The sequence below is a fragment of the Theropithecus gelada genome, chromosome 17 (genome assembly GCF_003255815.1).
Source record: "Theropithecus gelada isolate Dixy chromosome 17, Tgel_1.0, whole genome shotgun sequence".
Classification (NCBI taxonomy): Eukaryota; Metazoa; Chordata; class Mammalia; order Primates; family Cercopithecidae; genus Theropithecus; species Theropithecus gelada.
The window spans coordinates 70,262,633-70,275,926 of NC_037685.1; the positions used below are offsets into that span (position 1 = coordinate 70,262,633).

Here is a 13,294-nt window from a genome sequence, read left to right on the forward strand (position 1 = left end):
ACTGTTTCTCTTAAAGTCGCAGTTTCCAAAAACCTATTGATGACCCAAATGAAGACTTACTGTACAGGAAAGCCTAACTAACGTCTTACCGTGTGCTTATTTCTTACACGTGTCTGTGCCTTTCTTCATGTCTTTTGGATGTTTTATTCCAATTGCCCTCTCTACAAATTAGGAGTGATAAATACCACTGACTTTTACCTCTTACCATAAAATTTTGTCAGAGATACTTAAAAACTTACTATCATGCCTCATCTGACTGAAAGGACCTTGGGGATGTTAACACAAACTAAATATGGCCTGAGAAGGACTCCGTACTTCTATATTTGAGTCCTTCTGAATGAACTGTAATCTAGCTTAACAGTCAGACAAAATTGGAAACCTAATTTAGATGTATGTGCCTATAACAGGAACTGAATCTTGGCCAACCTCAGCGGCCATACTTCAACCACTGCTGAGTGTTCGAATTGTGTTCAAATATGGCACCAACCTGTAAGCAATCCAGCTGTTTCTGTATCTCACTGCCGATTTTTGTACATCGTTTCCTCTTTTTTGGTGTATAAATCTTCTTCCACCACGTGGCTGCACTTGAGTTTCTGTGAATGTTCTGTGATTCTCGGGGCTGCCCAATTTGCAAATCATTCATTGCTCAATTAAACGCCTTTAAATTTAATTTGGCTGGAGTTTTTATCAGGGACAATTTAGATGGCCCTTCCCAACTTACTTGCTAATGTTCAATATTTAGCCTTGTAACTGACCAGTTTGCCAATATGTTGTGTCACCTCTAAAAACAACAGAAATTTGAAGTCCTCATTAAATTTGGAGTTAAGTCTTTTCTACAATTCTGACACCAACTATATTTTATAAATATACAAGTAATCTGGCAAATCAAATGGTGAGGCTTAAAGTTCACCAATTTTATGAGTTAACTAACAGCTTTTGCAAATCTTAAACACGCTACTGGCCTTCACACAAAGGGGATAGAGAGGAACACAGTCTTCAGAGTCTTCATTTTTGGGTTTCTCCGATAACCTCTAATCCAACCTCCATGCTGCAGCCTAAGTGATTTTTCTAAAGCACTCCAATACATTTCCAAACTATCCATAGAACAAATCCCCAGGTTTTGGCATGGTTTAAAGGTCTTTCATAATCAGGTACCTCTCTTGCTTTTCATCCTTAAACTACTATGCTCCATCCAGATATATTATATTGCTATGCTATTGTCATACTTTGTGCCTTTATAAATCACGTTAATTCTTACTCATTCTTTAAGACTTTAATGCCACTGATACATCTTTCTAGACTCCCTCAGGTAGTAAGATACTCCCCTCACGTCTCGTGTTTTCTTAGCACTTGGTAGTAGAAGCATTCATAGTAGATGCTTGATTCAGATTTACCACTTATTATGTGACTTACATCTCGGATGTAAGTGAATTAGGTTACTTATCCCATATAGTTGGGAAACATACACATAAAACTAGCCTCCAGGAAATAGTGCAAGGATTCTAAAAACATTCACTTTAAATACACCTTTGAATGGCCAATTATGTGTGAAGCCAGGGATCTATAAGATGAACAGGATATAGCTCCTCTTCTCAAGGGGCTCATAGGATAGCAGAAATACACCTTGTAGTGGCATCATATTGTATCAAGACTACTCATTCAATATTTTCTGAATGAATGGTCAACACATAAAAAAACACAATATAATCTTTAAAAAAGTTTTATGGGTATAGATTTAAGAAAAACAAATGGCAACTTCTAGCAACTGTTATCAGATTAAACTATAGCTTACATTGTGTGTTTAAAGACATAAATCAGTCTGTTCATGTGTTGGTTATGAAGTTTACATTAAGATATCATTTAAACGAATGAGCAATCAGTAGTATAAACTGAGTTAAACTAAATTTGGATAAAAATGTTCAATATATTAACTCTAGCACGTATACAAAATTAGAAAGCCTATCCAAGCACTTAGCAAAAAACACAGAATATTTGTCATATCCATAAAGTTTATTTTAAAAAATTGTTAAAAACTAACCATACAGGTTTATTAATATACTTAAAAAGTTTGTTCCCTATGTTGAAGTAAAATACATTAGCAACATCTTCCAGACACCATCTTTATAAAAGTAAAACTTCTAGATCCTGAAATGTACTACAGTAGAGTCTATAGTTTACACTTTTAATCACAGGTTTGGAATTCACTCTCCTTACTCCCCTACTCCCCACATGTGGCAGTTATTACTCCAAAATTAATGACATTCGCTCGTTACACTACCACAATCCTTAGAGTACATACTGCATAATTACTAACAGAGCCAGTCTTCTCTATTTGTTGTCACATATTTCATATAAGCATTTGACTTAAAGTACAAGTAGAAATACTACATCCCATAATTGTAAACATTCACCAGGAGCTTCCATAGTGCAGTAAGTAATAGAGGTGGCCCAAGAGTCAGTCAAGTGTTCTTCACTCGTTGGATACTGCTGAGATTAGAACTGTTTTGAAGGCAACTTATCCTAAGTCTTACTTGTATTTCTGATAAGGATGTAGTTCTGGATATATACTTTTAGTTGAAAACACCTGAAAGTCATTCTGAAGACTACATTAAGCACCACTTCCACTTACCTGAATATATTGAGTTAAATTCAGCAGTATGTATGGTTGTTAGTATCAGAAATTAAGAATAACTGTGGGTCTCAAGTTCCCTTTTGTGGATACAGATAGAGTACTGAGTTCCCACTGATGCTAATAGGAACCGCTCATGCATACCAAGGGTAGTAACTCCCCCAGGGCCACATGCAACCCCTAAGTCTGAGGCACAACTATTACTTCTGCCAGTGGATGCTATACAAGCATATTTAAGGCTGTATTCGGCTATAAAGAGTTCAATCTACTCTTTAATACTTTTTCTATGTAGATCACATACACAATCCAAAATTTTATAGGACAGGTGAAAAGTCTCCAAACACTTTTTAAATACCATTCTCCATACAATTTATTGTCAGCATATTTACATAGGGGAGTGTTCATACTTAAAACCATTTTTTAAAATGCAACCACAATTTTCAAATTGTTGTCATAATTTCTCCAGGATTATCCTCATTCTCATTTTCTGACTTTTGGCCAGCTTCACATTTGTCAGATTGTTCATTGCAGTTCTTAGGCAATTCTGATGTTGCTCTGAAGGAGAATAAAGGTTAAAAGTATTCACTGCCACCCACTTTGGGACAGGCTTGGTTGCAAAGAAAATGGTGTTCCTGGCGCCGAAGGATAACTAGGAAACCCATCAGGCTGAGCTGGATAGCTTTCCAGAGCCGAAGCTGAATGGACCTGATGGAAAGAAGAGCATGTGGTTTAGCAGAGTGCCAAGTTCATTCAAGCCTACGCTTGCTTCTACCCATGCCACACAGAGATATTCAGAATAGGAAAGAAAGACAAAACTCGGAGGCACAATCAAGTCTGCTCAGTCACCTAAAATTTTTAAGAAAATGTTCAAATTTCTTCAGGTGAAGGAGATGCATAGAATCACCATTAAAATATTTAATATTCTCTCAAAAGTCAATAGGTTTTCTACAGATAATGTGCTTAATGGTCAGTTATTTAGCTTAAATTATAGAAGACAAGTTAACATTTAACTGTCATGAATAGATTCTTAAATTTTATCAAGTAAAATCTATAAGCAGGAAGGAAAAACAATTCATACAGATGTCTATATCCTACCGCCTTTGTAACTCTCCTGAAAGAAGACAAGCATAATTTGCAAATTTGGGAAGAACTAATTATCAAATCTCCATGCATTCTCCTAAGAGCTATTTTTTGGCCGATGTTGGGATATCGCAAATGATACTGCAACATTCTCACTACAGAAGTTAGTTATACATGTTACCATTTTATTTACACCAGCCATTGCTGCTTACCTGCTGTAACAATGCTGACTGTGCAGCCGCATTATGCTGTAATTCTTGCAAGGATGATTGTGAAGGATTCTGAGAAAACCCAGGGATACCCGGGAGGGACAAAAGGCCTGGAAAAACAGAACTGCCTGCAGCTTGAAGTCCAGATGATAAACTAAAACAATTGACAGAAAAACAAGTTAACTGCAGACAAGACATAAAAGCTACTGCTTCCATATTTGTCAAATACAATCTTAAAATGTTAAAAACAAAACAAAAACATTATAATTTATTCCTCTGTTGGAAGGACCATAAAAATCAGCCATTCACCGATATGAAACTTACTTTCTGTGAAGTATATTATTCAAAATTCAGTAAGTCTGTTTTGCATATAATCCTTTCTGCTGTCTAATAAAACTACCAAATACAAATCCCAAAACTATGTCAACAGGCATTAATATTTTATATATTTATCTTAACGTGGCTCATAAAACATTTTTTTGAGTGCTAAAGTTTCCGCCCAGGAAAACATCGTTTAGATTTTGACATTCAGTTGGATGACTTGAAATGAAATGTGAACTACAAGTTAGGTGAAGAATAATTTTATCCTATTTCCAAACTATCCACATACCCGGCTTGTGCAACAAGAGCGGAGTTGAAATTGGAACTGAATGCTGAGGCGAATCCTGGGAGGACTGGAGCCGGGGATGGGGCTGTGGCAGCCACAGGTAGTGGTGTGACAGCTGCGACTGTAGATGGTGCCTGCAGCCCCGGGAATGAGGGAAGAGCAGGGGTAACGCTTGGGGTATTAGAGACAGAAAAGCCTGGGTAGGAGGGATTTGAAGATGACAGAGGTCCTTGAGTAACTGAGAAAAGTGAGGGAACAGCAGTAGACAGGTTGAGGGGGAAAGGTGCTGCTGAGACTGGTGCAGAAGCAGAAAGCCCTGAGAGAACAGCTGCCGTTGAGCTGGGATGAGGGAGAGATGTGGAGGTGGCAGCAGTAGATGAGGTGGCTATTAATGACCCTGGGAGAGATACTGATGGATTAAGAGATGGGTTGCCAGTTAAAGGAAAATTGTTGGTCAAAGAAGTAAAAGGAGGAAGAGCAGTGAATACTGGTGCGATGGGAGTGGAGGAACCATGTGGTGGAAGGGAAATAGAGGAAAGGGTATTTGAACCATTTAAATGAGTACTCAAGCTGGAGAGACCTGACAATGCAGGATTAAGGCAAGTAGATAAACTGATGGGCACGGATGTTGAAGTATATGCACGGCCCAATGTCCCTGACAAACCTAAAGTGCCATGAGAGGGATTCCCAGAATGAGATGGGCCTTTGAAGGCCGAGGGAGTAGGACTCGTGGGCTCAGTTTTGATCATAACAGGAAGAGTTGTTACAGCAGGGGTAGATGAAATATGCAGATCTGAGGTACCTGGGTGGGGGCCATGCAAAAGGGGGGCTGAGGAGCCACAGCTAACTGGCGCTGATGTGGAAGCTGATGCAACAGTGGCTAAAGGAGACTGTACAGGCAAAGTCAGGGGAGTGGAAGTAGAGTTAGCCACAGGAGACGGCAGGCCTGGGAACAGGGCCAACCCTGGAGTGGAAGTCCTCTGTGGGGGAGGGATGGCCGATGGGGCATAGCACTTACTAGGGGCTGAAGCAGAAGAGTCAGAGTTCTGAAGAGTAAGAGAAGACAGTGAAGCCAGCCCACTTGTGACAGCAGAGGACAAAGCAGAGGAGCTGATTAAACTGGTGTCACTGGATGTCAGAAAGCCTTTTAACGCAGACAGAAGAGGACTGTTCACACCAAGTGGACCGGCAACGCTGGGAATAGAGCCACCAGCAATTACAGGAGTTGGGTTGGATAGGCCTTGGGATGTTGGTGGTAAGGGCAGAGGGAGCCCTGCAAAAACTGATGACAATGAAGCAGAATTTGGGTTGCTGGTAGAAGCAGCAGTAGAGCTGATGGAAAAGGGGAAGCTAGTGAAAGGGGCAGAAGTAGAAGCAAATGTTTCACTGGAACCAAGAGTGGACCGTGGTGTAGGTCCTGGGGTAGGAGTGGCAGAAGGACCTGGCAGTGACACTAGGCCAGAAAAAATGGAAGGAACAGGAGTGGTGCTTGTACTGTGGATGGATGTAACAGGTGCAGTGGGCAATGAAGGGGTTCTGATAACTGTTGGGTTTGGCGTTGATGGCTGAGGTGTGTGAACGGCTGAGGACACCTGCCCTGGGAACACAGGAAGGACAGTATTCGGCAGGTTCATTCCAGAAACGGTGGCAGCTGCTGATGCTGATGGATGATTGATTGCCTTGACTGGGGATGCAGTAGGAACAGGAGTTGCAGCAGGTGTTGAAGGATTAGAACCATGAGGAGAAAAGAGTTGACTTGCTGGGGTGGAAAATGCTATATGGAAGGGGGAAAAAAGGCAAGAATGTATCATCATGCTGAAACGTCAAATTTTAAATTAAAAAGCATAACCATCTTTGTAATATTTAACAAATACCAAATAAAAAATGACAGGTATAATAGGCTCTTGTAATGTCTAAATTGCTGGGTTCCATTTCTCAGATCTTTACTGTGGAACCAGATTCAGTTGTTGTCTAGACTCTGCTCAAAATAGCTCTCCAAATCACAGGAAGTTTTGAGAAGCTTACAAAGTGTCCTTTCATATTTTTCCACTTTTTAAAAATTAAAGCATTTCTTTTCATTGTGAGTAGTGCTGCTGCACTGACTTTACCTCTAATTCAATCTACTTATCTAGAGTAATAACCACAAGTCAGTCCCCCTCATAGGAGCTTTCAGAACATGGCTTCCCTTGCAGGGCCATACAAGGCTTTCCAGGATTCATGCGCATCTCTCCAGTACTGTCTGTTGCCATTCTGTGAGTTGAATTTAATATTCCAGATTGTTAATCTGTACAGTTGTCCCGCTCAACCCCCAAACAGTTGCTCATACTGACCACTCTGTACTACATTAAACCCCAATCTTTACCTGGCAACTCCTTTAGGGGCAAAAGCTATGTCTACTTCATCTTTATAGTCCTATTACCTAGCACAGAATACAGCACCTGCATACTTAATGAGTGTCTGCTGAGCTGGATATATCATAATTCCCCCAAACTACAGTTCCCAAACCCACTCAAGGACTATTCCCAACACTATTTCTAGTTTGCTCTAGTATTTTTATTCTGATAAACTCTAAAATAATAAGCATTTTGGGGGATGATGTGGGCTCCCCTCTGAATGTATTCAATGGCTATCCCCACCTGTGATAATCTTGGTGTCAAAGGAAACCATGACTTAGGTAGCTAATGTCCTGAAGACAACCATCATCTGATGCTGTACCCACATCAAATTCTGTTTCAGTTGTAAACAGAGGATGTTCCTGTTGCAGTGATAACCAACTGAGAAATATTTTCACGGATTAACACATTTTAAAATTCATGTATAATTAAGATTCTTTTGACATAAGCAAGCTGACATGGTCAACGAGTACACTATGCTACTCATAGATGGGAAGGGACATTAAGAAGAAAATGGAAGTAAACGACACACACATAATTCATTTGCACTACGTGAAGGCCAAGGGGCATCACATTGGGCTGAACACATTTTGTAGTTGTCTTAGAAAAAAAATATGATTGGAAAATTGACAAACAGTCATATTTAAGTATATAAACTGAAACTCCAAAGTTCTTAAGTCTTCACCATATTAATGGTTGTAAGCAGTGATTTGGTTGCAATAAGACTAGCTATCATTTTAAACTAACAGTACCTATAAAAATGGATTTGTACCTTTTTTGTACTTAATTTCTAAGAACTAGAAGCATAAGGAAAATAATCCTAATCTTATGTTTGTAAAAAATGTACCAAAAAGGTATTTAAGTCTGTAGGTGTTGGGTACCATTTGAGAATTCACTATCTTATTTATTAAACTATATGCTGAAGACCATGTAGCTAATGACAAATCTGAAGGTAAAACCAAGCTATCCTAGAGTATTCTTTATAGCAGCCTCTGTTGGATATCTTTTTATTTAATAAAGCAAAAGCTATGCATTATTAATCATAGCACTTGCAGGTAAAAATGAAACAAACAAAAATTTAAAAAATCCCAACCACATACCATAATAAACAGCACTTTCCAATCATCTAATTTGGTTATTAACCATAAAACACGATCTGTCAAGCCCTGTGCTAAGTTAGGCCCATCATTTCACTTGTCCTCACAATAACTCTCTGAGATAGAAACTAATACCCTCATTTTATAGATGGGCAATCTGAGGCTTGCTATGACTAAGCACCCCGATAAAAGATCATGCAGATACTACATGGTGGAGCCAAGACTTGAGCCTGGGTCTTTCAGACCCACATCTTTAACTGCTATACTAGTTTGTCTTAGTTTCTTTCTTTCTTTTTTTTTTTTTTTTTTTGAGTCTCGCTCTGTTCACCCAGGCCGGAGAGCAGTGGTGCGATCTCGGCTCACTGCAAGCTCCACCTCCCAGGTTCACGCCATTCTCCTGCCTCAGCCTCCCAAGTAGCTGGGACTATGGGAGCCCGCCACCACACCTGGCTAATTTTTTGTATTTTTAGTAGAGACGGGGTTTCACCGTGTTAGCCAGCATGGTCTCGATCTCCTGACCTCGTGATCCACCCACCTCGGCCTCCCAAAGTGCTGGGATTACCGGCGTGAGCCACAGCGCCAATTTCTGTTTCTTAATACAGTTCCAAAAGGAAAAAATAAAATCTTAATCATGCTAACATCATACAACATAGGAAAACAAAATATGCTATTCCTGCCAATGGTACTTACAACAACTAACCTGATTACTCCCTTCAAAAACAATTGAACATAAAATAATAAAGTTCAACATAACTGCTGAAATTTCCTCAATCTCCTTTTCAAAGGAGTTAAATTTCCTGTTCAAGGTCACGAAACTAGGTGGTGGCAGAGGCAGGATAAGAAACTGGATGTCCTGACATTTCACTTAGTGTTCTTTACACCCCACTCTGCGACCTCCTTTAGAAACCACTAGCTGAGAAGCACCTGCTAGGCACTGTTCTCAGGGAATGGAATTCTCCCACTGAGACTCCTAACTATGTACTACAATGGTCAGGCTATTGTGATACTTTGCTGCACAAGAACTGATGTCAGTTTTTGTCTCACACAAGAAAGTCTCTCCTGCCTGACCACACGGATCCTCACCTAGGGGAAAAAATACACGGCAGCATTGCTGCCATCTGGAGGCACTATGTAGGACACACTTCATTTTCATTTTTCAATTCCATTTTCTGCCTTGGTGCCCCTTGTTCTTTTCTATATTAAGATATGCTTAATAATACTTATTGAAATAATGAACTCTAAAAGTAGAATCCAACTAGCATTTGTCAAAAAGGATTTTTATCATCCCATGTGTTTATATCAAAAAACAAATGAGGTTTCCAGTATCACAGAATGTAAAGTGAATGTGAATGCAATGCTACGTAGTACTTACATTACACTGCAAGTTTTGCAAATTGTATAAAAGTCCTAAGATTAATTTTAAGTCCAGTTAATACATGCATTTCATGTTATGTATATAACATGTAACACTAGTAAACCACTTTTAACAAGTATGAATTATATTCTTTAACCAGAAACTTTCCCTAAAACATAACAATTCCAAATATACTCAAATTATTCTCAGTGAATAACAGAGCAAACCATGACAGATATCTGTTATCTCTGGATCAAATTTGGTACTTACTTTGATTCTGTATAGGTTTTGACTGATTGGAAAGGTCTTCATTCTCTATATAAAAATAAATAAAAGTTCATTTTAAACTTTAATCAAATAATTGCCACCATAATAAACAGATATTTGGATACAAAGAAAAACACAGGATATAAATATATGTATACCGTGTTAGGAAAAAAATGTATACATGTGGAAAAAGAAAGGAAATAAAAATAGTGGTAACTCTACTACTACTACTTTACTACTCTATCTGAAGAGTAAGAGGATTACCAGCAACTGAGCAACTGCTCTTTTCTCCCCTAGCACCTCCACCTGAGCTTGTCAGGTTTTAAATACACACAGTTAATTTTACATATACACTCAGTGTTCAAGAACACTTTCTGGAAAGACGCTGGCCTAAGGGTGCCACCCAGGAGAAAGTGTACCCTGCAGCTGTAGTGCAGCGAGGACCACTATCATTGGCTGAGCTGACAGACAGATCCTCTGAGTACCAGTGCCTACAGGAGTGGGAAGGCTGAGAAGTGAAAGGTGGCAGCTGGATGAATGAGTGTAGAATTCACTGCCATTCACTGTGGATTGCCCAAGCCAACAGAAAGAAACTGTCCTGCCCATTTGCTGTACTCAGCTCTGGGAAAGGCCCTATATTAGGAACTGCCATGGGGAACTAGCCTAGTTGAGGCTGACTTGAAGCCTGTGAGACTGACAACCTAAAGCACACCCCTCAAGGGAAAGGATCTATCCAAACAGCCCATTAGCCAAGGATACAAAGGGAGAAAAATGTACCATCTTCTGGCTTGACAAAAACTGCCCAAGAAACCAATATTGTGACAGGCATACAGTGTATAGGAAACCTCCATGTCCTGGTATAATGAGCAAAGTAAAACCACAGCTTGTTTAAGGAATTCATGAGCTTGACTGAGCTGACAACAAATAACCACCAGAACAATGGAGATTTAATTAAAGAAAAAGGACTTTAAAACCTGACACACACACACACACACAACTACTGGGAAATTAGCAGAGAAGCCTTTTACATATAAAAATCTGATTCCAAATTAATAAATGGAAAGAATAATAAAGATTAGAAATAAAATGACTAAAAGTTAAATAATGGTTGGAAATAAGAAACAAGTATCACTTAGAATGCCAAAAAAAAAATTTTAATGGAAAAGATGTCATAAATGAATAGGTAATAGGCTTAGAAGGCAAAAAAAGAAAATGTAAAAAAAGAGTAGCGGTGGGGGGGGGGGGAAGAGCAGAGGAAAATGCAACAATTAAAGGAATAAAAACAAAATTTTCCTAAGCTTTAAAGACTTGAGTTTTCACATCAAAAGAACTTACAGAGTGCCAGAAAAGATTAATGACAGATACACACCTAAACATACTGGTAAAATTTCTGAAATCCAAAGATTAAAAAATTCTTTGTAAGCTTACAGAAAGAGACCAAGTTCCCAATAAAGAAAATTATCTGGAATTGAATTTTCCATCCCCAACCTATACATGTGTCCTTTCTGAAAAAATTTCTTAACGTCATTTTCTACCAAAAGAAAATTAGAACAGGCATATCAAGACAAGGAATAAAACAAACAGAAGTAACAGTAACAAGTCATGATCAAAAGCAATTTTAAAGAAATTAGGTATCAGAAGCAAAAATGTCTAGTATCCCAACAAAACACACAAATTGATTTTTAGAAAGGAGAGGCTGGGCATGGTGGCTCATGCCTGTAATCCCAGAACTTTGGGAGGCTAAGGTGGGCGGACCACCTGAGGTCAGGAGTTCAAGACCAGCCTGACCAACGTGGAGAAACCCCGTCTCTACTAAAAACACACACACAAAAAATTAGCCAGGCATGGTAGCACATGCCTGTAATCCCAGCTACTCAGGAGGCTGAGGCAGGAGAATTGCTTGAACCTGGGAGGCAGAGATTGTGGTGAGCCAAGATTGTGCCACTGCACTCCAGCCTGGGCAACAAGAGCGAAACTCCATCTCAAAAAAACAAAACAAAACAAAAACAAAAATAATATGGAAGTAAAATGATATACAAAACAGTTTTAAGTTTGTGTATACTAACAACCATTAAGAATAAGAAGGTAATAGCTGGCAATATTAAAGAAAATTTCTAAGTTTAGGTGGGGTCAAGGAGAAAACAGTTGTTAAAAAAAAATGGCAATTTGACGAATACAATTTAGCAAAGGTAAGAAAAACAAAACTGGAATAAAAGAATAATGAAAATAAAAATAGAAGAAATAAGAACAAACATGTAATATTTATTATCATTACAAATTCCTATTAAAAGTCTAACAGGCTTAAAAATAAAAATTCAGCTATATATAATTTACAAACCAAGCCAATCTACCAAATAAAATCATAGGGGAAAAAAGTTTAAAATAAAGGTACAGGCAAAATATTTTTTATGAAGTAAAAATAAAAATAAGGACAATATTATCACTCAATAAGGCCTAGGAAACAAAGAAATATTTTATAGTAAGATTATAACTCAGCTGATATTATTTTATAATTTATTTTATAAACAAGTTTATTTTATATATTTATTTTATAAACTCAAGAGACAAAAGAAAAATAACTAGAGAGGGTAATTAGTAATAAGCACCTAGAAATTAAACATTCTATTTATAATTGTAACCAAAAATATCTCTAAATTCTATAGACAAATTTAAGGCATAGAACCTGCATGTAGGAAGCTACAATATCCTCTTGAAAGGAATAAAATAAACCCCAGGGAAGAAAACACTACCAGCTTGACATGATATAAAGATATACACACATAACTGAAAGGTAAGACTTACTATCATAAAAATGCCAGTTCTTCTGAAATTACTCTCTTTCTCTGTACACACACACACACACACACACACACACACACACACACACAGAGTTGTTTTAAGTTGCAGAAAATGATCTTAAGGTTAAGATGCAAGATTTCTAATGATAAGAAAAATACAAAAAGTAAGGGGGAGCCTGCCTTATGAAACATTAGAACACACTACAGATCTGCTAGTAAAATTAGTATGATATAATCATAAAATAAACTACAGTGGAATTTTAATAAAGAACTCATACCTATGTGTGTATGAAACTTAAGATAAATGTGGTATTTCAAATTAGTGGGGAAGACAGATTAATCAATGGTGCTGGCACAACTGGCCACCATTTGGGGAAAATTAAGATGAACTTCTATTTCATCCTCTATATGAAATGAAGTTCCAGATGGAGTAGGTATCTTCTAGGAGCTAGAATATCTGAACTACGTGGGATAAGAAGATCTTAACCAAGGCAACTTGGTTGGAGCTTTGCTTTCACAGCCTGTTTTTGTCTAGGCAAAAGTGTAAAACTCAAAACTCTAAGGGCAAAAGGTACCACAAGAAAGGGCAAGAACTAAAATGATAAATTTTGGAAAAAATGTTTTGCAACTTTCATCAGTGTACTCAACAGAATCCACTCCTGGCTAGTAAAGAAAAAAATAATTATATACTATCGAGCGACTATAAAAGTCTCTAGGAAGGACAAGAAGATAATTAAGCTCTATTCCTACCCCACACACATATAAAAATATGAAGGGTGGTCAAACTAAAAGCTATACATTTAAAAGGATCACTATAAAACTAATTAGAGAATATACATGATATTTTCATATTGTTGGGG

The 13,294-nt window shown here is 38.0% G+C and overlaps 1 protein-coding gene across 2 annotated transcripts in view; it reads right to left on the bottom strand.

Moving 5' to 3' along the window:
* Nucleotides 1–1,704: 1,704 nt before the first annotated feature.
* PROSER1 (proline and serine rich 1) overlaps nt 1,705–13,294 on the bottom strand; it is a 29,030-nt gene continuing 17,440 nt past the window's right edge. The window contains exons 10-13 of one of the 2 annotated variants that reach the window (XM_025364290.1): nt 9,640–9,684; nt 4,529–6,299; nt 3,922–4,072; nt 1,705–3,334 (exon numbers count right to left, since the gene is read on the bottom strand). In XM_025364290.1, the coding sequence (XP_025220075.1) occupies nt 3,212–3,334; nt 3,922–4,072; nt 4,529–6,299; nt 9,640–9,684 (2,090 nt within the window). In that variant the 3' untranslated portion in view covers nt 1,705–3,211. The remainder of the gene's footprint in view (nt 3,335–3,921; nt 4,073–4,528; nt 6,300–9,639; nt 9,685–13,294) is intronic. The other variant, XM_025364291.1, reaches the window with a different exon arrangement.